Raw genomic sequence first — 23,226 nt, 5'->3', positions numbered from 1 at the left:
TTGTCAATTTTAATTTTTTTTATTTATTTCTTCACACTAATAATTCTCGTACATCCACATAACGCTCTAAAACGATATGAACAATTCGAGCTTGATTCAGATTTAGCTTGTCTTTGAACTTGTTCAAATTCGAATGATTTTATTTTTAAACTCGTTAAGCATCTCACTTTAAAAAATAAAAAATAAAAAAAAAAAAGCAATTTATGGACCATTTTTAGCTACTATACCAAAGTGGTCGCTATTTAGCTACCACATAGCAATCACTTTGCTTCCACTTGGAGACCAAATTTATTTTTTCTAAATTTGAGTCCACATAGCGACCATTAGATATGGTCTTTAAGTGGTCGCTAACTTCCCGCCAAAAATACCAATCCTCTTCCGGACTGCGATTTCCAAAAAACTTGAAAGGTACATGCCTATATTCATCAGATGCCACTTCTTCTTCCATGTAAATATCCATTGCAATAGCGAACTCATTAATCGATATATTAAAATATTTTCTACCCAATCGAAACTTAACTGTCTTACCCATATGATCAACCCTCGAGCCAACTTCAAAGCGAAGAGTACACTAGAATTCAAGGATGATCTCTCTAAAAGCTGGTTCTGAAATCTCAAAGAATTTATACCATTGCCAGTTGGTTTACCCATCCTTTAAGTTGCTCCTCAAAATCAATATACCGTATGAACTCCCAATTGAAGTGACAAGTTGGGCAAAATCTCTTGTTGACCAGATTCTCAAACCGTGCTCGGGAGACGTTGTAGGTGAATTACACAAATGGATGGTTTCGATCAAAAGAAACTAATAGAGCAGCCAAAGGAGAGGCTTGTGAGGAAGAACTTCCACTCCTAGGACATTTGGTTGGGGTTTGGGTAGGAGTTCGCTTCTTAGAGGCTCTTTTCTTGGGTCTCATGGCGAGGAAGAGAAAGGGATGAGGAAGAAAAAATGAAAGAACTAAAGAAGAGAAAGGGGTGAAGAGTGTGTCGAGAAGGAAAATGGTGTTTAGAGGCAAAAAAATGAGAAGAGGTGAGAGAAAGATGATGATGTATTAGAGGCGGCTAGGGTTATGTGAGGAGTGTTCAAAAAAATTGAAAAACGACTTATACAGTGTGTAACTTTCAATTCTACACGGGAAGAGACATAGGTGTATGGCTCCCTGTGTGGCGTCTCTCACATTCTAACATTTGAGTTATATGGGAGGGACACAAGTGTGTGACCTCCCCGTGTGATATGGGTAAGGCTTTGGGTGGTTTTATGATGTTACACAAGAGAGGACACAGGCATCTCACCTCCCTATGTCATTTGTGTTAGCTACGGGTGGTTATCTCAATTCCACACGAGAGAGACACAGGCGTGTGGCTCCCCGTGTAGTGTAGAGTTTCAAGTAAAAATCCTAATTTCCCTTTGAATGAAATTATGCAATCATCTATGCCTTATTCGCTCAATAGTAAAGTTGAAAACCCAATAAACACAAACATGCTTTAAAACTCAAAAGAAATGGAATTGAATTTATCAAAAAGCATAAAGAACTAGCCAAAATTAAGACAAATCGTCTCCAAACCCTAAACAAAAACTAAGACCAATCAACTAACTAACAGAAAAAGTTTATTAACTAGAGCTAAAAGACAAAAAAAACTATTGGCTTCCTTGGTCACCCTCTCTCTCTCTTAACTTTAGGGGGTTGATGAACCTTCTTTGTATGTCCTCGTCCTCTCTTGGGTGTCGAGGCAACATGCTCACACTTCCTAGGACGATCTCAAGGTCTTGAGGTAGGTGGGGTAACTTCTCTACCTTCGCATCACTAGGTTTGCTAGGATAAGTCTTTATACTTGTATCAGAATTTGCATCTTCATCCGTAGTATAATCTTCATAAAGATATCATTCTTGGTAAGCTCTCTTACGGCGCTCATTCTCCATTATTTCCTCTAAAGTGTAAACTGGTTCATTAATTTTGGGTATGCTCTTTGATAAGCTAATATGGTAGTAAATTCTTATAGCCTTGGATCCCATGGCCTCTTTTTCCTATAGAATGGTACCCATCTTCTAAGGGATGATGAACGAGGTAAGCGAAAATCTCGCTTCACAATCTTATTTGGGCATGGTGTAGGTGATCGTGACCTATGCCTAGATTTAGGTGATTGATGGGCTATTTGTGTTAGCTACAATCTAAGGCAGTGTACCTATCGATGCAGTCTAGCACTAATGGCGAGTATCAAGGTCGTATTCCTCGGGAAAGTGAAAGGCCAGAGTTACTCCTTTGTTCTTTGTTATATTAACCTAAAATGAATGATGAATAATTTCTAAACTAACTAATAGCTATAAGCTAAGTTCTAAGGGAGATGTAGGAATAAATGGATAAACGAAATAACCAAGACAAGAAAGCAAACCCAAAGGGAACCTAAACTAGTTGGCAATCAAACAAAAGATAAAGGATTGATGACTCCAATTATGCTACCCATGGATGAATTCTTAACTGAATTCGGTTTCTCTCTCGAGATAACCGAATTCCTAAACCTAATAACTTAAAGTTGGAATCTCTTTCTAATAATTGATTCTTAAATTAGCATTAAGCTTTAATCCGCCTCTATTAAGCTTTGTTAATTCTTAATCCGGCTAGTTAATTATCCTTATCTCTAAGTGATTATTAACCAGTTCTTGCTATTCAAAATTCCAATTGCCAAATGGACTTCTCAATCTCATCAAGCAATCTAAATACCACAATTCACAACGTCTCATGAATAATGCATTATCTTATTAATACTGAAAGCAAGAAGAATACAAAACTAACTCAAACAATCCAAAGATATAATATTAAGCCAACATAGTAAAGAAATCCCAATGGATTTAATCAATCTAGCTAAACATGTTCATGTTTAAAACAACTAGGAAATCAATTACAATGGAAGAATAATGAAAATGAAACATGTACACCATTTTCTCTTAAATTGGATGAACAGCTCCAAATCTGGATCTGCACTATGATTAACCTCCCCAATTGCCTCTTGAATTGCTCCACTACTGTTTTGCACTTGGAACCTTGCAATTTCGGGATTCTTCCTCTCTGCAACTCTCTCCCGAACTCAACTCTATGCAAAAACTGAACCAGCCACCAGGGCTCTCCCTCACTCATTGCTTCCTTTCTTCTAACCCTAAAAAATTCATTTTCCTTATATATTTGTTTCAGCACGGCTGTGGTCAAGGCCGTGCTCCTTATATATTTGTTTCAACGGCCGGACTCCAGGCTGTGCTGAAACTATAGATCTCACTAAGTAGTTTTTCACCATGGTCTGCCCTTGCCGGTGCTGGCCACCACGACTCGTAGTGGAGGCCGTGGTGGCCTCGGAAACCGTGCCCAAACTATTATTTTGAAGACCAAGTTCCGATGGTTCGTCACGGCCAGAGTCCAGGCCGTGATGGTCAGCACGGCCTTGACTCAGGCCGTGCTCAATGTGTGTAACGCGGGCTCTTGTCTGATCTTGATGAATTCTCATCCGTTCCTGCACGTATTGATCTATAATTGCTTAAACACCGATGACGGTCCTATAAATGCTCATGAAATGCAAAAGAACACAAAACACAGGTGATTTGAGAATAAAAGCATAATAATTGCTAAGAACAATACGCAATAATATGCAAGCAAATATGTGTAAAACTATGCACATCAGTGATGATGGTGAAGTTGAAGAAAGAACATCATGTGCCTGATTTTCTTGAGTGCTCATGGCCATTAAAGATAGGAAGAATGAATTAAAAGGAGATAGATGAGGTCCTATATGTAGATAAACTCCTAAGAGTTTTAGTCCTAATTGAGTTTGATTGTGCTTATTAGAATAATATCATGATTCTAGCTATAAGATTAAAACTAAACTCTTACTCCTTTAAGAAAGGAAAAAGAAAGGCAACTTTAATATAACAACTCACTTTAATATAACTAAAACTTTGAAACCTTGTGGGCCTTAATTGAATTAAAATGGACTTAAACTTGTGAGAAACTAAACTTAAACCTATTAGGAGTAAGGAATGGGCTTAAATCCTAAGTCCTAAAGCAAAAGAGAAATAAAATAATAATGATAAAAGCATGATTAACTAAAAATAAAAATAAAAAACAGTAAAATCAATTAAAAAAATAGTAAGTTGTCTCTTATCAAGCGCTTCTTTAACGTCCTATTAGCTAGACGAATCTGTATCAACTCATATGAACTCAAGAAGTTCTAACACTTTTTTTCCTGAATCAAACTCTCCTCCCAAATATGGTTTTAACCTATGGCCATTAACTTTGAAATTACCCTTTTCAGGATGAGTTAACTCAACTGTTTCATATGAAAATATTTGCTTAACAACAAATGGACCTGACCAACGTGACTTTAACTTACCCGAAAAAAGTTGAAATCTCGATTTTAATAAAAGCACCTTATCTTTAGCTTGAAACTCTTTCCTTGGCTTAATCATAGCATCATGCCACTTCTTTATGTGTTCTTTAGTTAGACGGGCATTCTCATATGATGCACCCTCCATTAATCCAATTCATTAACCTGCAATTTTTTCTTCAAATCTACACTAGCTAGATCAAGATTAACTTGCTTAATTGTCTAAAAAGCTTTTTCTCAATTTCAACAAGTAGATGACAAGATTTTCCATAAACTAATCTATAAAGAGTAGTCCCTAGGGCTGTTTTGAACGCAATCCTATAGGTCCACATAGCATTATCTAGTTTAATGGACCAATCCTTCCTAGATCGTTCTACAGTTTTCTCAAGGATCCTTTTCAACTCTTTATTGGTATTTTCTACTTGACCACTGGTTTGAGGGTGATAAGGGATAACAATTTTATATGTGACTCCAACCCTCTTTAACACTTTTTCTGGCTGAGCATTACACAAATGTGTACCTCTATTACTAATAATGGCCTTAGGGATGCTAAACTTGTAGAAATTATTTTTCAAGAATTTCACTACTACCCTTGCATCATTACAAGCCAGAGCTTATGCCTCGACCCATTTAGAGACAGAATGAATAGTCACCAATATATATTTATTGCCAAAAGAACTAAGAAAGGGTCCTATAAAATATATGCCACACATATCACAAATTTCGCATTCAAGCAATACCGTGTTGGGACATTTTGTTACGAGACAAGATATTACATGTACGTTGGCAACAGTCAATTCTTGCATAAATGATTGGCTATCCTTTAACATAATTGGCTAATAGAATCCTGATTCTAGGACTTTTTGAGATGTTCTACTCACCCCATAATGTCTTCTAGCTGGTCCACTATCGCAATGATAAAAAATGCTCATAATTTCTAGCCATGCCACACACCTCCTTGTTATCATGTCTGCACATAAGGCTGAGCATGGATCTTGGTGATTCTCGCCTGAACCGAATAACCGTACTGAAAAATACCAGAACCGAAACAACCAAAATTTAATATAATTAAATTGAACTGATTCGAATCTTTTTTCTATTACGGTATGGTACTGGTTCTTTAGTAAAAACCGTACCATAACCGTACTAGAACCGATCCGTCTTGTACTGATCCAGACCAAACCGTAGAACCGAATTTTTTACATATATTTATTAATAATTATTTATATTATATAAATAATACATATTAAAAATAACTATAATGTTATAAAATACTTTATACTATATAAAAAAATTATTTTATATTTATCATTTTATATAATTCAAGCAATTATTATCGAAATAAAAAAATACTACATATTTAAAATAACTATAATATTATAATGTACTTTATACTCTATAAAAAAAATATAAGTTATATATTAATGTATCATATAGTATACTCATACTAATATACATACTCTAACACTAAATTTATAATTTACTATCTACTAATTTAACCCTAATATCTTTTCTTACCACATACTACAAGCATACACCTAACAATTTGAACACACTGTCTTCCTCTTTAGAATACACCGCCGCACCTCCCATTTTACAATTCAGAAAGACAAAATCCTTAAGGCAAATTTCTAGATAGAAAATCAAAAGGAAGAAGGAAGAAATTTGCTCGCGTAGACGTCTTCCTCTTTAGAACACACTGCCGCACTTTTTAATTTTTAATTTAGAAAGATAAAATTCCTAAGGCAAATTTCTAGACAGAAAATCAAAAGGAAGAAGGAAGAAATTAGCTTGCCTAGACGTTGTAATTGAGATTACACAAAATCGGAGCAAAAAAAAAAGAGACTTTTCAGATAAAGATTAAAAGGATTCTAAGAATTGGCTCGTGTAGACATCTTCCTCTTTAGCGCTCTCTCTTCCTATAACTGTGTCGTCGTTGTTCAATCCCGAATATTTTTCTTTTCTTTTTTACTTTTTTATTTTTATTTTTAATGGGTAGATTGGTGGCTGCAACTGTGAGAAATATTTTATTTTAGTGATTGCCATCTGCAAAATATGTTTATGCTAGCAGTAACATATATTTTAATGGTTTGTATTTGAACATTGAATGAATTGTTATACTTGCAAGTGACTGAATTGCAAAACAGGTTGTTAAGAATGTGATTACAATTTTAATTCAGATTTTCATGCTACTTTCTTTAGGTTGGTAATCATATTTTCTCTAAATATATTTGATTAAAGATGAGATTTAAGTTGTATTTTTTAAAATTTTTCAGAACCGAAAATAGCACCTAACCGAACTGTATTTAACCGTAAAAATTGGTACAATACGATACGGATCCTTTTGTATTTGTTACGGTACCGGTACGTTCAATTTTAAAAGAACCGAGGTTTGGTATGGTATTGGTGATTTATAGATAACCGAATTAGACCGATCCGTGCTCAGCCCTATCTGCACATATCTTAAATAGAAAAGGGTCTTTTCCAAAGTAATATTTCAAATTTGCAAAGAACTTCTTTTGTTAATAAGAGTATTCTTTTGGAAGTTCCTTTGCAACTAAATAGTTTACAAAGTCAGCATAGCATGGTATTAAAAATCTGAACTACCTACTAAATTTGCTATAACATACAACTGTTCATCCGGAAAGTGATCACTAATGTCCTTCTCATGTAACTTTTCCAGATGAGGGTTCTCAAGGCGTGATAGATGGCCAGCCACCAAGTTTTCTATACTTTTTTTTATCTTGTATCTCTAAATCAGATTCCTACAAAAGTAAAACCCATCTTATTAATCTTGGTTTCACATCAGTTTTAGAGAACAAATTTCTCAATGTTGAATGGTCAGTATATACCATCATTTTTGACAAAATCAAGTGTGATAGAAATTTATTAAAAGCAAAAATAACCGCAAGTAGTTCCTTTTCAGTAGTAGTGTAGTTTCCCTGCACATCAGTCATCATTTTACTCCTGTAATAAATGGGCTGAAAGTGCTTTTCTCTCTTCTGACAAAGAACGTCTCTAACTACAAAGTCACTTGCATTACACATTAACTCAAAGGAAAGACTTCAATCCAGCGCTACCATAATTGGAGCATTAACAAGCTTGGCTTTTAAGGAGGTGAAGGCTGCCATACATTCCTCATCAAATATAAAGTCAACACCCTTCTCCAAAAGTCTACTAAAATGTCTAGCTATTTTAGAAAAGTCTTTAATGAACCTACGGTAGAAACTTGCATGCCCAAGGAAACTTTTAATAGCTTTGACGGATGAAGGAGGTGGTAGTTTCTCAATAGTCTCAATCTTAGCTCTATCTATCTCGATTCATTTACTAGAGATTTTATGTTCCAACATAATGCCTTCTTGTACCATAAAATGGCATTTCTCCTAATTTAGCACCAAAATGGTCTCATCGCATCTTATCAAGACCTTCTCCAAATGCTCCAAACATTCTTCAAATGAATTTCCATAGACAAAAAATTCATTCATGAAAACTTTCATAATATCCTCAATCAAGTCATCAAAGATAGCCATCATCACCTTTGAAATGTGGCTGGTACATTACACAATCTGAATGGTATTCTTCTATACGCAAAGGTTGCATAAGGGCATGTGAAAAATGTGGTCTTTTCCCGATCCTCAAGGGCTATTGGAATCTAAAAATATCCTAAAAAATCATCTAGAGAATAGTAGTACCCATGCCTTGATAATCTCTCCAGCATTTGATCAATGAATGGTAATAGGAAATGATCTTTCCTCGTGGAATCATTTAGCTTCCTATAGTCGATGCACATCCTCCATCCAATCATAGTTCTTGTTGGGATTAGCTCATTATTTTCTTTCACTACAAACGTTATGCCTCCTTTGTTCAGCACTACTTGTACTAGCCTTACCCAAGAACCATCCGAAATGGGATAGATAATCTCGACGTCAAGAAATTTAATCACCTCCATTTTTACTACTTCCTTCATGTTAGGATTAAGACGCCTTTGAGGTTGCACCACAGTTTTGAACTCTTCTTCCATAAGAATCTTTTACGTGCAAAAGGAAGGGCTGATTCCCTTTATATTTGCAATTTCTAAGGCTATTGCCCTCTGCCTCATTCTTAAGACTTCCAATAACTTAGCCTTTTGGTCATCTAGTAATGCAGAACTGCTTATTACAGGTAGCTTGGATCCTTCCATCAGAAAAGCGTACTCCAAATGCTCTAGAAGTTGCTTGAGTTCCAAAGGAGGAGGGTCTTCAATGGAAGGCTTCATCCTTTCCTCTTTCGGCATCTCGATAGGCTCGAATGGTTGCTTTCTCATTAGCCTTACCGCCTTAAGGTAGGCTAGTTATTCTAAAGCTCCTAGCATCTCACATTTTTCCTATTCCTATACCAAACATAACTCTAAAGGATCTTTAGCAATAATAGATGAAATACAATTCACAGTCTCATGCTTAATTCTATTATTACTAACATCCATGTCATCAAGTACAAGCTGATGTTTCATGGTGTTAGGGATCTGAAAATTCACTTGCTCTTCCCCTACCTTGAGAATAAGCTTACCATCATGAACATCAATGATGGACCTAGCTGTAATAAGAAAGGGTCTTCCTAAAATGAGGGAAAAGTCAACAGTTTCATCTATATCCATAACTACAAAATCCATAAGAAAAGTAAACTCTTGAACCTTTACTAACAAGTCCTCAATGATACCCCTAGGGTATACAACAGATTTATCAGCCAATTGAATGCTCATGAGCGTTGATTTAGGTTCTCCCAGCCCTAGTTTCTTAAATAAATTATAAGGCATAACACTAATGCTAGCCCCCAAATCAGCAAGTGTATTATCAATATTTAAATTATTAATAAAGCAAGGAATAGTAAAACTCTGGGTCTTTTAGCTTCTTTGGTAGTCTCTTTTGAATGATCGATGAGCTCTTTTCCAATAGGTTCACCATTGATACTTCCTCGAGCTTCCTCTTGTTATAAAGGAGTTCCTTTAAGAACTTAGCATACTTGGATATTTGTGACAGAGCTTCTACAAAATGTATGTTAATATGCAACTGCTTAAAGAATTCAAGACACTTACTGAAACTTTGTATCCAATTTGTCCTTCTTAAGGCGGCTTGGAAAGAGTATTCTTGGTTGATATTCCTTCATAAAAGGGTCAGGCTTAGTTGTTGCTTCTACTTTATCCTCTACTTTAGCCTATGTACTCTTATTATCATTTTCACTTTACTGTAAATTTAAATAACTTATTTCACTTTTTTAGCTGCTTTATTTTTCATGTTTTCTATTTATAGTATAAGAAACTATTTAACTTGCTTAAAAATGCGTAAAAGAAAGTATTAATTTTAGTATTTATGTTTTTTCAACTTTAATTTGTTATAGCTTAAGTGCCATGTTTTAAAGTTGCTGTTGATGTTGGCAATTCCTTTCTTTAGAGTTGTGATTAAGATTAATGTCCTGTATTTTTTATATCAAAGAGCTCAATTATATTCTTACATAGTTAGGTCTTTCAAAGCAGGGGAAGAACGAGGTAGATGCTTGAATCATTTGAGAATGTCATGTATGGATAATGCTATTGAATTTGTTTTAGCTTTGTTGGAATACAATAATTCATACCATTAACTATTTAGTAATATATGAGCCTTTTTGTTTACTACTGCATAATTCATGTCATGTATTATCTCAGGATTCCTAAATTCATTTGTGTACCCGTTTGCATCTCACAAACTCATTCGTTTTTCTGTTGCTTTATTTTTTATGAAGATAATAATCATTGTGAATTACATACACTTATTTTTATATATGATGATTTTATTGCATTTTGATTCTTTGTATAATTTTGTTGCAATTTAAAATGTAGGACCTTGTTGATCGAATATTTAACTATTCTTATAGAAGAACAAGGTAAATTGTTCCTATCTGAACTTTTTTACCAATCTTTGTGATCCCATCTTAGTTATGAACTTTCAAATTCATTATGTTGTTCGATTGTAGAGCTAAACATGTATTGTGCTAATTTTTAACAATGCAAGCTCTGTTTGCATTATGTTCTTTCATAAGTTTTTGTTGTTTTTGTTGGTCGAATTGATGATCTAATAATTTTGGTGGATTTGCATAGTTTAATGGATAGTTCTTCTTCTTCTTCTTCGTCATCTAGAGTGTCTTTTGTCAGTGGTATGAGAGTGCAGTAATGTAGCAGATCCATTGTGATGGTGATGTTTTATCAAAACAATAATACTTTATTATTTAAGTTTTAACGAATGTGAGTTAAAAGTCTTTGAACTAAAAGTTGAATCTATTTAACCCTAAAAGAAATTTAGGGCCTATTCATTGAAATTACTAAAATTATACATGTTTGACCCCTTGAACTGTTATTATCTCAAGCTCTTAAAAAACTCAAATGAATGCTGGAAGCAAAAGCCTGTATTTTTGAAAGGAGAACTAAGGCTTTATATTAGCCTTTACAAAACAGAAAATGCAGAAAATAAAGGTACCACTAAAGATGTGGTCAATTGGTTACAAGAAAATCATCTAAACTGAGGTCCTAAAAATTAGGACATTAATGAAAAAAGTAATAACTAAAATGAAAACTAAGTCAAGCTCAGCTTAGTCACTAAAAAAACCAATAAACTCTCCCTTAAACTAACTTGTAATTTGCAGTCAGTTTACATTTGGTGCTGAGCAAGATCCAAGCAATTCTCTTAATCTTATAAACTCCTCAAGTATCAAAGGCTTAGTCATAATGTCTGCTAACTAATCATTTGAAATATAATACTTTAACTTAACAATCCCATCACTTGTTAAGTCACCAAGAAAATGAAATCTAACATCAATGTGCTTGCTTCTACCGTGCATAACAGGATTTTTTGATAATTTAATAATAGAGTTATTATCACAAAAAATATCAGTGCACTTACTTTGTTGAAGACCAAGCTTTTCAAAAACCCTATGCATCCATATACTTTAACATACACAAGAGGCAGTAGCTATGAACTCAAACTCAATAGTGGAAAGAGTGACTACTGGTTGTTTTTTTAAAGACTATGAAAGAACACCTGAACTGAGCAAGAACATGTACCTTGATGCACTTTTTTAGTTTTCAATATCTCTTGCATAATCACTATCCAAGTAGGCCATCAACTGCTCTTCTCCACTTCTTTTGTAGAATATTCCCAACTCAGTAGTCCTTTTTATGTAACGAAGAACTTTTTTACATCTTGTTGATGCAACTCAGTTGGTCTTTCCATAAATTTGCTAATTAAGCTCACCATAAAAGCTAAGTCTGATCTGGTGGCAGTTAAATACATAAGGCTGCCCATCTTTTATTTGCCATAGATGCAAGAACTTCGATATAATATATCCTAAATTTCTGCGAGAATCCCTTTTCCATAAGCCTCGCTTTAAGTTTATCCACTTCCCCATTCTCCTTTAGCTTAGTTTTGGTTACCCGTTTCACTTTAATTTTTTTGGCTCCAATTGGAAGTGTAGTAAGCTCCCAAGGTCCATTCTTTTCGATGGATTTGATTTCCAATTCCATTGCTTCTTTCCACTCTGGGCTTTTGACAACTTCTTCAAAGGATATTGGATTATTAGAGGTTGTAAACATCATTAAATTATTCTCTTCATCTAATTCAGATAACCCTTCACCATTTATATAATCCTCTACCCTTCTAACCCTCCTTTGAACTGGATTGGAAGGGTTATGTTCAATTTCCTCATTTGATTGATGAACTTGAGTGAGTAGCACTATCTTCAACCAACTGCTTTTCTTTACATGTTCTTCTAGTAAGTTATCCCACTTAAGAACTAGACTTCTAGCTTCTTTAATTGAATTATCCCAATCCCACTTCTTGTCTTCTTCGAACCCCACATATCTGCTCATAATAATTTTTTTAGATACGGGATCATACATTCTATAAGCTTTAGGTTCCTAATTCAAGCCCAAGAAGATACATTAGAGGATTTTATCAACAAGTTTCTACTTGTTGTTGTCAGGAATGTGAACATGTCCAATGCAACCGAACATCTTGAAGTGTTTCACTGATGGTTTAAACCCAGATCATGCTTCCTCTAGTGTCTTGTCTTTTACAACAAGAGTGGGACATCGATTGAGCAAGTGAACAACCCAGTTGACGGCTTCTGGCCAAAATTCTTTCAGTACAAGCTTCTCCGTCAATATACAACATACCATATCCATAATCATCCGGTTCTTTCACTCCGCAACCCTATTTTGTTGTAAGGAATAGGATGTGGTAAGTTGTCTCGAAATGTCATTAGAGTTGTAATACTTATTAAATTCAAGTAATGTAAATTTCCCACCTCAGTTAGTTCGAAGTTAATATAAAATATTTCAGTTTCTTTTTCTACTTGACTTTTGAATTTTTTAAACATAGCAAGTGCTTTTGATTTAAGATTTAAAAAATAAGTCCACAACTGTCTGCTATAATCATCTATAAATGTGAGTATGTACCTCTTATGGCTGTTTGATTCAGGTGTAATTGGGCTATAGATGTTAGCATGTATGAGTTGCAACTTCTGTATAGCTCTCAACATACTCTTTCTAGGAATAGTTTCTTGATGTTGCTTTCCTGCCATACATACTGTGCAAATATTAGAGGGATCGCTGAGATGAGGCAATGCCTTTCACCATCTTCGTATGAGATAAGGTATTTAAGCCTTTGAAATGTAAATTCCCATATCTATAGTGCCACAAGTCAGTTTCACTTTCGGATGTGGCCTTGAAGCATGTCAGAATAGAGACTTGAGCTTACACCTGTGTTTCTCTTTTAGCTAGAAGGATAAACATCCGATTAGCAGACATTTTGGTCTGTATAATTAACCCTCTTTCATGATGATAAATTTTGCATTCTCCATGTTATATTAGAATAGCCAGATTGCATTCTTGTAGCTGACCAATACTTAGGAGGTTATTTTTGAGCTCAGGTAAGTAAAATACATTAGTGATTACCTGGCTTGTGCCATTAACTTGAAGCATGATGTTCCCTTCCTCGTTACAACCATTTTTATATCATTACCAAGCTTCACAACTTGCCAGAAAGACTCATCTAGATGGAGAAACCATTGCTTATCTCTAGTCATATAATTCCTGCAGCTTAAGTCAATAAACCACATTGTTTCTTTCGAGTTGTCCAAATCTGTTTAAGCCATCCGTAACATTTCTTCTTCTGCATCTATTTCGCTATAATGAGCTCCTTTTTCCCAATTAGAACATTCATATTAGAAGTGTCCTAGCTTGTGGCATTTATAGCACTTCATAAGTGCTTTATTAAATCCACGTCTGCCTCTACTTCTTCCACGACCTCGAGATGCACTTCGACCACCTCTGCCTCTTCCTCCCTTGTATGAAATATTCAGAGCTTTGTCATCACTTTTAATATAATTGTTCATTCTTTGTTCATGAATAAGTAAGCTGCTATGAAGCTCATCTATGGTAAGTTTGCTCAAATCATTAGACTCCTCGGTTGAATATACCATATAATCAAATCTAGAAGTCATTGATCTCAAAATCTTCTTAATGATCATGACTTGCTCCATCTTCTCACCATGAACTTTCATCTTATTTACAATAGTTAATGTCCAAGCAAAGTACTCATCTACCTTATCCCTTCCTTCTTATGCAACACCTCATATTCTCTTCTTAAAGCTTGCAATTGAGCTTTTTTGACTCATTTTGATTCTTGATATTTCTGCTTCATAGAGTCCCATATGCTCTTAGCACTTGCTTTATCAAGGATAGTCTCTCTAATAATGTGATCAATAGCATGAAACAGGTAATTTTTCACCTTCAGATCTTTGAGTTATAGTTGTTTTTATGCCTCTGTTAGCATAGTTCCATCTTCTACTATGAAAATTCTTGTTTCTATCAAATCCCAATACTCTTTGGAACGAAGGAGGTTCTCCATGTGCATAGCCCAATGGTCATAATGACCATCAAATTGAGGAATGGTAGCTTGAACATATTTATTTATGGCCATCTCATGCTTTTCCGTTCCCATCTCAAGCTTTTCGCTTCTTTTTTTATCCTGACCAAGTGTTTCACTCTCTTTCTCTTTTATTACGAATTGCAATTATAAGTCTCTCAAACATGCTTCTATATATTAAGACTCTGATATCAAATTATTATTATCTTGAGTTCTTAACAACTCAAATAATTGCTGGAAGTAAAAGTCTGTATTATTATCGATTTTTATTGCAGAAAATAAAGGAACTATTAAAGATATTGTCAATTGGTTACGAGAAAATCAACTCTAGATTGAGGTCCTAACAAATTAGGACATTACTGATAAAAGCAACAACTAAAATGATAAAAGCAACAACTAAAAGGAAAACTAAGTCAAACTGAGCTTAGTCACTAAAAAAAACCAACAATACAAGTTCACGAGCTAAATTGATCATTTGTCCCGATCTAAACTATATCCCTATCTTATTGGTTATCTCATTTCTAGGGCAACCGACACAAGTATATTTTAGGTTTTGTATCAAATTAATTATGGTACAAATCTATTTTGAAGTTCGTTTTTCCGGTTTTTGGTTTCATCTTTTATTAAGGTTTAAGAAAACCATTTCATGTTAAAATGAATTTTGCTACTCTAACTATTATATTTTTTTATCTACAAGATTTAGATTTCTTATTGCTGCAATAATCTGTTGTATGAATTTTATTTGGCTGTTTATTTTCACACTGATGCGGAATAACAGTTATCTATTTACCTTTTTAGAATCGTATATAAATTATTTTTCTCATTTAAGATGGCCATAGGTTGAAATAATTTCTCATTTAAGATGGCCATAGGTTGAAATAATTTCTCATTTAACTGTTAAAATGTCTTTTAACAAATAAAAAGAAAGAACATTTATATTTTTTGTACGTATCCCTAATTTATAAACCTGGAAAGTCTTGTTGGGCTATATGTAGTTAAGCTTTTACAGGCTATTCTTTTTTTTTTTCTTATTGATATATGATTTTGAACCTGATTGTTCATAAGGTACAACATTGTGTTTCTGGCGGTGATCTCTTAATTTTGTTATCTCCATGAAGTTTGTAAGTCTCTGTTCCCCTCTTTCTTCCTGAACCATTGCTTTTATATTTTACTTATTTATTAAATGTATTCTTTGTTTCTCCAGACATGCTTGAGCAAAGGGAATGGTTTCCATTTCCCACCATGTTGCATTCTTGATATGAGTGGGTACAGGATATTATTTGATTGCCCACTTGATCTTTCATCTCTCACAATCTTTTCTCCTGTCCCTGCTGATTTTTGCCCCATTCTTCCTGAAGAACATCCAAATTGTTCACTTCATGATTCACTGCGTGTGGAATTGGAGACTGGAAAAATGTGGGGAATGGAAAAGCCCCTTGATGTGCAAAATTTAATATATGCAGAGCCTTGGTACAAAACTGCAAAAAACTTGCACCTTTGGGATCCTTCATCTATTGATATCGTATTAATTTCGAGCACAATGGGCATGCTGGGGCTCCCATTTCTTACTCAATGTAAGGGCTTTTCTGCAAAGGTAAAAACACACACACACACACACACACAAACACAGCACACAGCACACAGCACACACGTATATATAGAGTTGTCATAGGATTTATCCCTTTTTCATCAATATAAATTTGTTAAATTAGAATGTCTTTCGGTGTTTGTCTGGGCCAGATATACGCAACTGAAGCAACAGCAAGGGTTGGGCAGCTTATTATGGAGGATCTTGTCTCTATGCATGTGGAATTCCGACAATTTTATGGATCTGAGGAGTCAGATCCTCAATGGATGAGATGGGAAGAACTTGAATTGCTTCCATCTGAACTGAGGGAAGTGACTCTGGGTAAAGATGGGTCAGAGCTGGGTGCGTGGTTCCCACTCTACAGGTAATTGTCACGACAGTTGTATATGCTAGTCATTACAGTATTCATTTGCATTTTTACTCATTACCAAAATGCGTTTCAAATTCTAATTGATTAAACATTTAATCTATTTAGTTCAGTGGATGTCAAGGATTGCATGCAGAAGATTGAAATGCTTAAATATGCTGAAGCTGCCTGCTATAATGGGGAACTGGTCATAAAGGCATTCAGTTCAGGCATAGAAATAGGCTCATGTAATTGGCTTATTGAGGGTCCAAAAGAAAATATGGCATGGGTATCAAGCTCTATATTTTTGTCTACTCATGCTATGGAGTTTGATTATCATGCACTGCGTGGGACTGATTTGATCTTATATTCGGACTTCTCATCCCAAGATGTTATAGAAGATGTTGAACAGCATGAGAGTTATTTTGTTTCGGCTAATCACAACCTCTCAAGTCTCAGGTAGCACTAGGACCCATTTCTATATCATAATGTCTCAGGTGTTGGAATGGTGCAGTTTCATATACTGTTGATTTAACTTGCTTTGCAGTGCTGATGGAGACAATTGGAAAGAATTGAATGACTGCTTATTGAGTAATGATGAGAGTATAGAGGAAAGTGATAAACTAGCTTTTCTATGCTCATGTGTCGTGGGTTCTGTTAAAGCCGGTGGCTCTGTCTTGGTTCCTTTAAATCGGCTTGGAATTATCATGCAGCTGTTAGAGCAAATATCGATTTTCCTTGAATCCTCAGCTATAAAGGTAGATGTCTACATATGCAGAGAGTCAAGAACATCACATAATTGGAGTAGTCACTATGTCAGTATAATATTTGACTAATGAATTACATGCTGAAATTAAAGTAGTTTATCTGGTACTCTGGAGTACTGAGAAAAAAGCCTGATGGAGTGAATCAGGCCTCTGATCTATGATCTGGGCTAAGGACAAGGAAACTATTGAATTAAGTGTTTTTTTACTTGCAGTTATTAGATTTTGCATGCTTTATGTTTCACTCGATAGAACAACTAACTTATATGAGCCTGAGGAAATTGATAAAACTATTTGTGAGTGCATGTGCAAATTGTTGATTTCAATTTTGACTGTGACTAATTAGGTTAATACCGTTCATCTTGCCTACACATACCTTTATATATAATCATCAACATTTTGCACTTCATATTTTTGTCAGGTATGCATGGATGCATTTCCCTCTTCTAGCTAGAAGTTATGAACTGGAATAGAAAAATGTCCAGACTATTGAGTGGGAGGGAATTCCTTATTTACTTATTAGCATTGTTATTATGTTGATGTTTTGACACCAAATTTTACAGGTCTAGGTTATTGTATGTGCTGCATATTGGTTCTATAAATAAATTTTGTTGGCTATCAAAACCAAATATCAGATTTACTCACTGATTGAATTCTTTTGATGGTCAATGTAAGTGCTGCAGTCTCTGCTGATTCTTGCTTTTATTACAGTCATAAATTTCTTGTTCTCTAGGTTCCAATATATGTTATCTCTTCTGTAGCAGCAGAGTTATTGGCATTCACTAATATCATACCAGAATGGTTGTGCAAGTTCCGACAAGAGAAGGTACATAATTTTTAGAGGTTATTGGTTTACTTTATTTGGAACTGCTATATTATCTGTATGCAAGTAATCTTGATTTCTGCTTGATGGTCTGGCAGCTATTTTCTGGGGAGCCATTGTTTTCACATGTTGACCTCATGAAAGACAAGAAGCTTCATGTGTTTCCTGCTGTTCATTCACCCAATCTAATGTAAGACGTACCTGTTTTTTCATGCAAATATACTTTTATAAATGACGTACTTTTTATAGACAAATTTCATCTCATTTTTCATTAACCATATCATTCAAGGAGTATGTCATTTCAGCTTCAGGAATACATCAAAGTTTTTCAACAATCAAACTTTGACTTCCTTCTTGGCCCAGAATTTTTGTTATTCCTCGTCTATATTTCTATTGCATATATGTTTTAGCACTATACATGGATTATCAGAATTTGGTGTTGTGCTGATGTCTTTTGAATACAATCGATGTTTAATATTTATGTTTCCCTGCATTTGTTTTTAGTTAAGTTGTTGTATTTATCATAGGATGAGATAAATTTGCTGAAGTGGAAGATTACCATTATAAACATCTCCAAAGTACCTTGCATTATGTTTGAAACTTCTTGTTTTCTTAAAGAACTGCTCAGAGTACTATTAAAATAAAGGTCTCCTGCAATCTTTAAAAGAAGCAAAGATTTATCAGGGGAAAGAAGTGTTTTTGTGGTATTGCATTTTGAATGTATTTGCATCCCTGAGTCATTTTGACTTCTTGAACTAACATTCTTATCGTTAGAACCAATTGGCAGGAACCGTGTATCGTCTTTGCTTCTCACTGGAATCTAAGACTTGGACCTGTTGTTCCTTTGCTTCGACGTTGGCGCAGGGATGAAAACTCTTTACTTGTTCTAGAGGTGCTCATATACTATATTTTCTTTTGACTGACTTATGAAACGAGCTTCTATTGTTACATTCTTAATTTTGGATTCTCTTCATTCTTATTTGTACTGAAATTAAAGGAATAATGATTTTATTTTAACTGCTTTAAGGCAATGGCTTAAGGAATTGTTAATACTTTGCAGGATGGACTGGATGCTGATATGGCTCTCTTGCCTTTCAAACCAATAGCAATGAAGGTTCTACAATGTTCATTCCTTTCTGGAATACGGTAAGGATATATAATATTTCTCCAGTTTAGTGTCACTGATATGCATCCATTTTATGAAAGTTAATGGTGGTTGATACTTGTGACTGATTTGCTTTAATGTGCTATTTCTGTCAACGTAGTTTCTTTCTCAAGTTTTTGTCTAAGACTATGGGCTAGTTAGTTTGGCATTGCTGTGGGACATCTTGCTTTTGAAAATTAAATTTTTTTTTTCTAAATCTTTACTGTTTCTGCCTTTTGGCATCTGCTTTTAGAGAAAGTATGGTTCCCTCTGCTTCTTTCAAAAATCGGATTCCAAAAAGTAGCTACAGAAAAATAAGATTTAAAAGAATAAGAAGAAAAATAAAAAACCAAAAGCAGGTGGAAACAAGGAAGGCCACACTGGCTCTATATGGTATTCGCCTTTTCTAATGGAAGCTATTTTTGTTGGGTCGTGCATTACCTCAGAAACAACATCCTTCCTTTGGTGTTTAGGGATCATGTTTTTGCATGCGGTGATTTCAGCTGAAACTGATACTCTCCAGAATAGATCAGCTTAATAGCCATTTTCATTATTTCTGAGGAATGTTTTGCCACTCAATGAATATGCTCTCTGTATATTTTGTCCTGCATTGCAATGTCTTTATAGATAGGAAAAGAATAAGGATCGATGGCTGACATAATTCTTCTGGTTAAATTGTTGCTAAACATACTCATTAAGGCTTTTATCTCTTTTGTAGGACGCAGAAAATTCAACCATTGCTGAAGATATTGCATCCAAAAGTTGTTTTGGTAATCAGAATCCACTTGTGCTTCTTCCTTTTGTGATGTTATATAAATCTCTCTCTCTCTCTCTCTCTCTCTCTTTCTCTTTCTAAATATATATCTCTCTCTTCCCTCAGTCTTTCTTTCCTTCCTTTAGGTCTTATTTGTCAATCTTTTTCTTTTGTATTACATAGTTTCCAGAGGATTTGAAGCAGCACATTAATGCCTCAAGCTCAAGTTCACATCCATTTTCAGTTCTGTACTATACTGAAAATGAAACACAAGAGATACAAAGTCTGAAAGATAGTTCAGATGTAGAGATTGCAACAGACTTGGCTACCCGATTCTGTTGGAAAAAATTGAAGCGGAAGGACACGGATATAACAAGACTGGAAGGAGAACTTCTTATAGATGACAGCAAGCATCGGCTAGTCTCAGGGAAAAAGGTATCAGTTTCCTCCCAGAGTAGACAGCTTCTACTCTGCGGTGTGGTAGATATGGAGAAGCTTCTTGGTACATTGTCGAAGATGGGTTTTAATGGATCTATAGAACGAAACATGAATGATGGGGAATCAGATAGTGTTGGGATAATAAAAATTCATGATCCAAAAGAAGCACTGATAGAAGTTGGAGGAATGAGTACTGTTATCAACGCTCCTGATGAGAATTTAGCCAGTGTCATTTTTGAAGCTATCAGCACTCTCTTGGATGTCATTTAGAAGGGGATTTTGGATTAAGTTCCTTGTGGGGTGGTTTGTGGGACATGTAATAGTGCTGGATAGGTCAGGGTTCACATTGTTATAATTGCTGGGCTTATATAATCCTCACTTCACTTCAACAGTTTTTCCTATGAAACAAATTTTCTAATAAGCATTTAAAATTTAATTTAAAAAAAAGATCATCAGAGTGGTTTGACAGTGATCAAAGATTGATTTGTTATTGAGATGTTTTTTAAAAAGGTTACTACACATTTTAATCATAATATATCTATTTGCTTAATGTATTTTTTTTTTTTTTGAATCATTTCATTACTGAAGTGGAATGAGATACACCATACAGTAATAGGTTTCTGAGTGCAGAGGCATTGGAAATGAGAAATCTCTCCTACTAAATGCAATTCTATGATAATTTTTTGTAAGCCAAATCAGCTACATTATTAGCTGATCTACAAACAAAACTAAGTATAAATCAGACCTTCCTTCCTTTAAGTTGAAGCATCTCTCCCATATAGCAGCCACCTTCCAAAGAGTTTCCTCAATGTGATCAGGACAACTTGCAATCACCACAGAAGAGGACTTACTTCCATGGTTTCTCTACAGACGAAAGCAACTTGTGCTTTTTTCTTGATTACACACTTGACAAGCATCTATTTTTTGTTTTTAAACAGTCTCTTGAAGGAGGGCACTAACATGTTAAATTTATATCGCATTTGTGTAGCTTGGTTTATTTTCGTCTCAACCGGTTCTTTAAATAGCCTCCTCTATTGATCAATGCTCCTTCGGACAACGGCCTATGGATCAACTACCACCCCATTAAACACCTTATTGTTCCTTGCCAACCACAATCCCCAAGAGATTAAAGGCAATTGTAGTCGTCTTGTCGTCATCCTCCTCCTTTTTGAAAAGGTTCTGCATTGCTGCCTACCAAATCCGAAAGTTCATCCGGAGGGCAGTAGGCCAACAGGCTAAGGAATATTTTTGCGCCCTTCAATTGTCTTTCAAAGCATGAGGAGCTAAGAGATAATTATTGTGTATAATAAGAATCATATAAAAATAATGAGATTATCAATAAAGGATTTTATCGCTCAAAGTAATATGTAATATGATTATATCCTAAATTTTTTTGATAATGCATTAACTTGATTAAATTTTTGTGCAACATAGATAAACATATTGGTTTGGATGTGATTCATAAATTAAGTTCAATAATGCAATTGTATTAAAGAACAAATACAATTGGATTAATTCTAGAGTAGACATTTGAATTCATACTCTATAAATCAATTGGGACATAAGGATAATGAATGGAAACATCCCACCATTTTTTATTGCACCTCTTATATATTTGATGCGATAAATACTATTTTTACAAAACTATCTCTTAATTTAAAATATTAAAAGACAGTTTTATAATAATAGATGCCACCTCAGGTACGCAAGGAGTAGGATAAAAAAATATAGACTATATAGCATTACTTTTAATTATATAAATTTATAAAAAAATTGATTAATTTGCACTAATACTTTCAAATAATTATATCCTGTACCTGGATTCATATAGCATTATAAATCTGAGTCATTTAACACTGCTTCAGCTATTGCACTTTTTTTTTACTTGAGATCTGTGCGTGATCATTTCACTTTTCAATATCTCTTTTTTGTCCTCTTTTCTCCATTATTTTGAATACTTTCCCTTTTATTTTCTATAATATTATCATTAATAATTTTATAATTTAGTTTTATACTTTTCTATATATTTTATATTTCTTTTTAATTATAACACTAATTTCTTTTATAATTTGCCACTACTTTTATAAGAAAAATACTATATGTCAAAATAAAATTATATATATATATATATATATATATATATTGGTACTAGTTGCTTTGTTTATTGGAGCCATAGGAATTCCTTTCAATCAAATTCCTTTCAATCAAAAAGGAATGGAGGTGGATATATTGTCAAAACTGTTAACTTCGTCTTTAAACTTTTTGTATCAAAATTCAAAGAATTATACGGATTGGTATGAATTTGTAACAAATACAATTTTTTCAGTTAGTATAGCTTTTTTTGGAATATTTATAGCGTCCTCTTTATATAAGCTTGTTTATTTATTGTTACAAAATTTGAATTTCTTTAATTCGCTCGCTAAAAAAGGTTCTAAAAGAATTCTTTGGGATAATGATAAACGTCATATATAACTGGTCCTATAATCGAGGCTACATAGATGCTTTTTATGAAATATTTTTTATTGGAGGTATAAGAAAATTAGCTGAATTAATTTATTTTTTTGATAAACGAATAATTGATAGAATTAGCAATGGAGTTGGTGTTACTCTCATATCACTATTGGGGCTTTGTTACTGGTTCTGGTGAGAAAGTGGTGAAGCTCGGAGTTCTTTAGCTAAGGCGACTTTGACCGAATTAATAGACGCTTTTGACCGGAAAATGCCCCAAAACACGGTGTTTTCATACAGTTGACAGTGGTCATCTTTTTTATAATTCAACATCCAGTATTTCATACATATATATATATATATATTGAAATTTTATTAACTATTTAATTTTTTTATGAAAATATAAAATTTAATCACACTTTAATATATATTTATATTTTAAATTATATTATGATTTTTTAAAATTTAATTTAATTATTTTTTATTATTACATAATAATACTTTAATTTCTTAAAATATAATAATACTAATAAAATATTAAAATTAATAAATTCATATTATAATTATTTATTACAAACTATGATCATGCATTGTTAACATAAATTCAACAGTAAAAGTTTT

General features: G+C 34.0%; 2 protein-coding genes across 5 annotated transcripts; one reads left to right on the top strand and one right to left on the bottom strand.

The window, feature by feature from the left end:
• Positions 1-8,737: 8,737 nt before the first annotated feature.
• Positions 8,738-9,106, bottom strand: LOC125370009. Its single transcript, XM_048373578.1, has one exon. It carries the CDS (start codon positions 9,104-9,106, stop codon positions 8,738-8,740), a length of 369 nt encoding a protein of 122 aa, XP_048229535.1.
• Positions 9,107-14,831: 5,725 nt separating this feature from the next.
• LOC8277815 (integrator complex subunit 9) lies at positions 14,832-20,692 on the top strand. Of its 4 annotated transcripts, none has more exons than XM_048374922.1 (12): positions 14,832-14,850; positions 15,366-15,421; positions 15,505-15,894; positions 16,041-16,252; positions 16,364-16,693; positions 16,782-16,992; positions 17,732-17,824; positions 17,920-18,011; positions 18,596-18,713; positions 18,882-18,967; positions 19,684-19,735; positions 19,903-20,692. In XM_048374922.1, exons 2-12 carry the CDS (start codon positions 15,413-15,415, stop codon positions 20,425-20,427), a joined length of 2,118 nt encoding a protein of 705 aa, XP_048230879.1. In that variant the 5' UTR covers positions 14,832-14,850; positions 15,366-15,412; the 3' UTR covers positions 20,428-20,692. The 4 variants fall into 4 exon arrangements, with proteins under 4 accessions (XP_048230879.1, XP_048230878.1, XP_048230877.1 ...); XM_048374921.1 differs by lacking the exon at positions 14,832-14,850 and adding an exon at positions 14,854-14,872; XM_048374920.1 differs by lacking the exon at positions 14,832-14,850 and adding an exon at positions 14,931-15,139 and having other exon boundaries at positions 15,173-15,421.
• Positions 20,693-23,226: the final 2,534 nt, after the last annotated feature.

Source organism: Ricinus communis, chromosome 5 (genome assembly GCF_019578655.1).
Source record: "Ricinus communis isolate WT05 ecotype wild-type chromosome 5, ASM1957865v1, whole genome shotgun sequence".
Classification (NCBI taxonomy): domain Eukaryota; kingdom Viridiplantae; phylum Streptophyta; class Magnoliopsida; order Malpighiales; family Euphorbiaceae; genus Ricinus; species Ricinus communis.
This window is presented reverse-complemented; position numbering and strand designations above follow the sequence as displayed.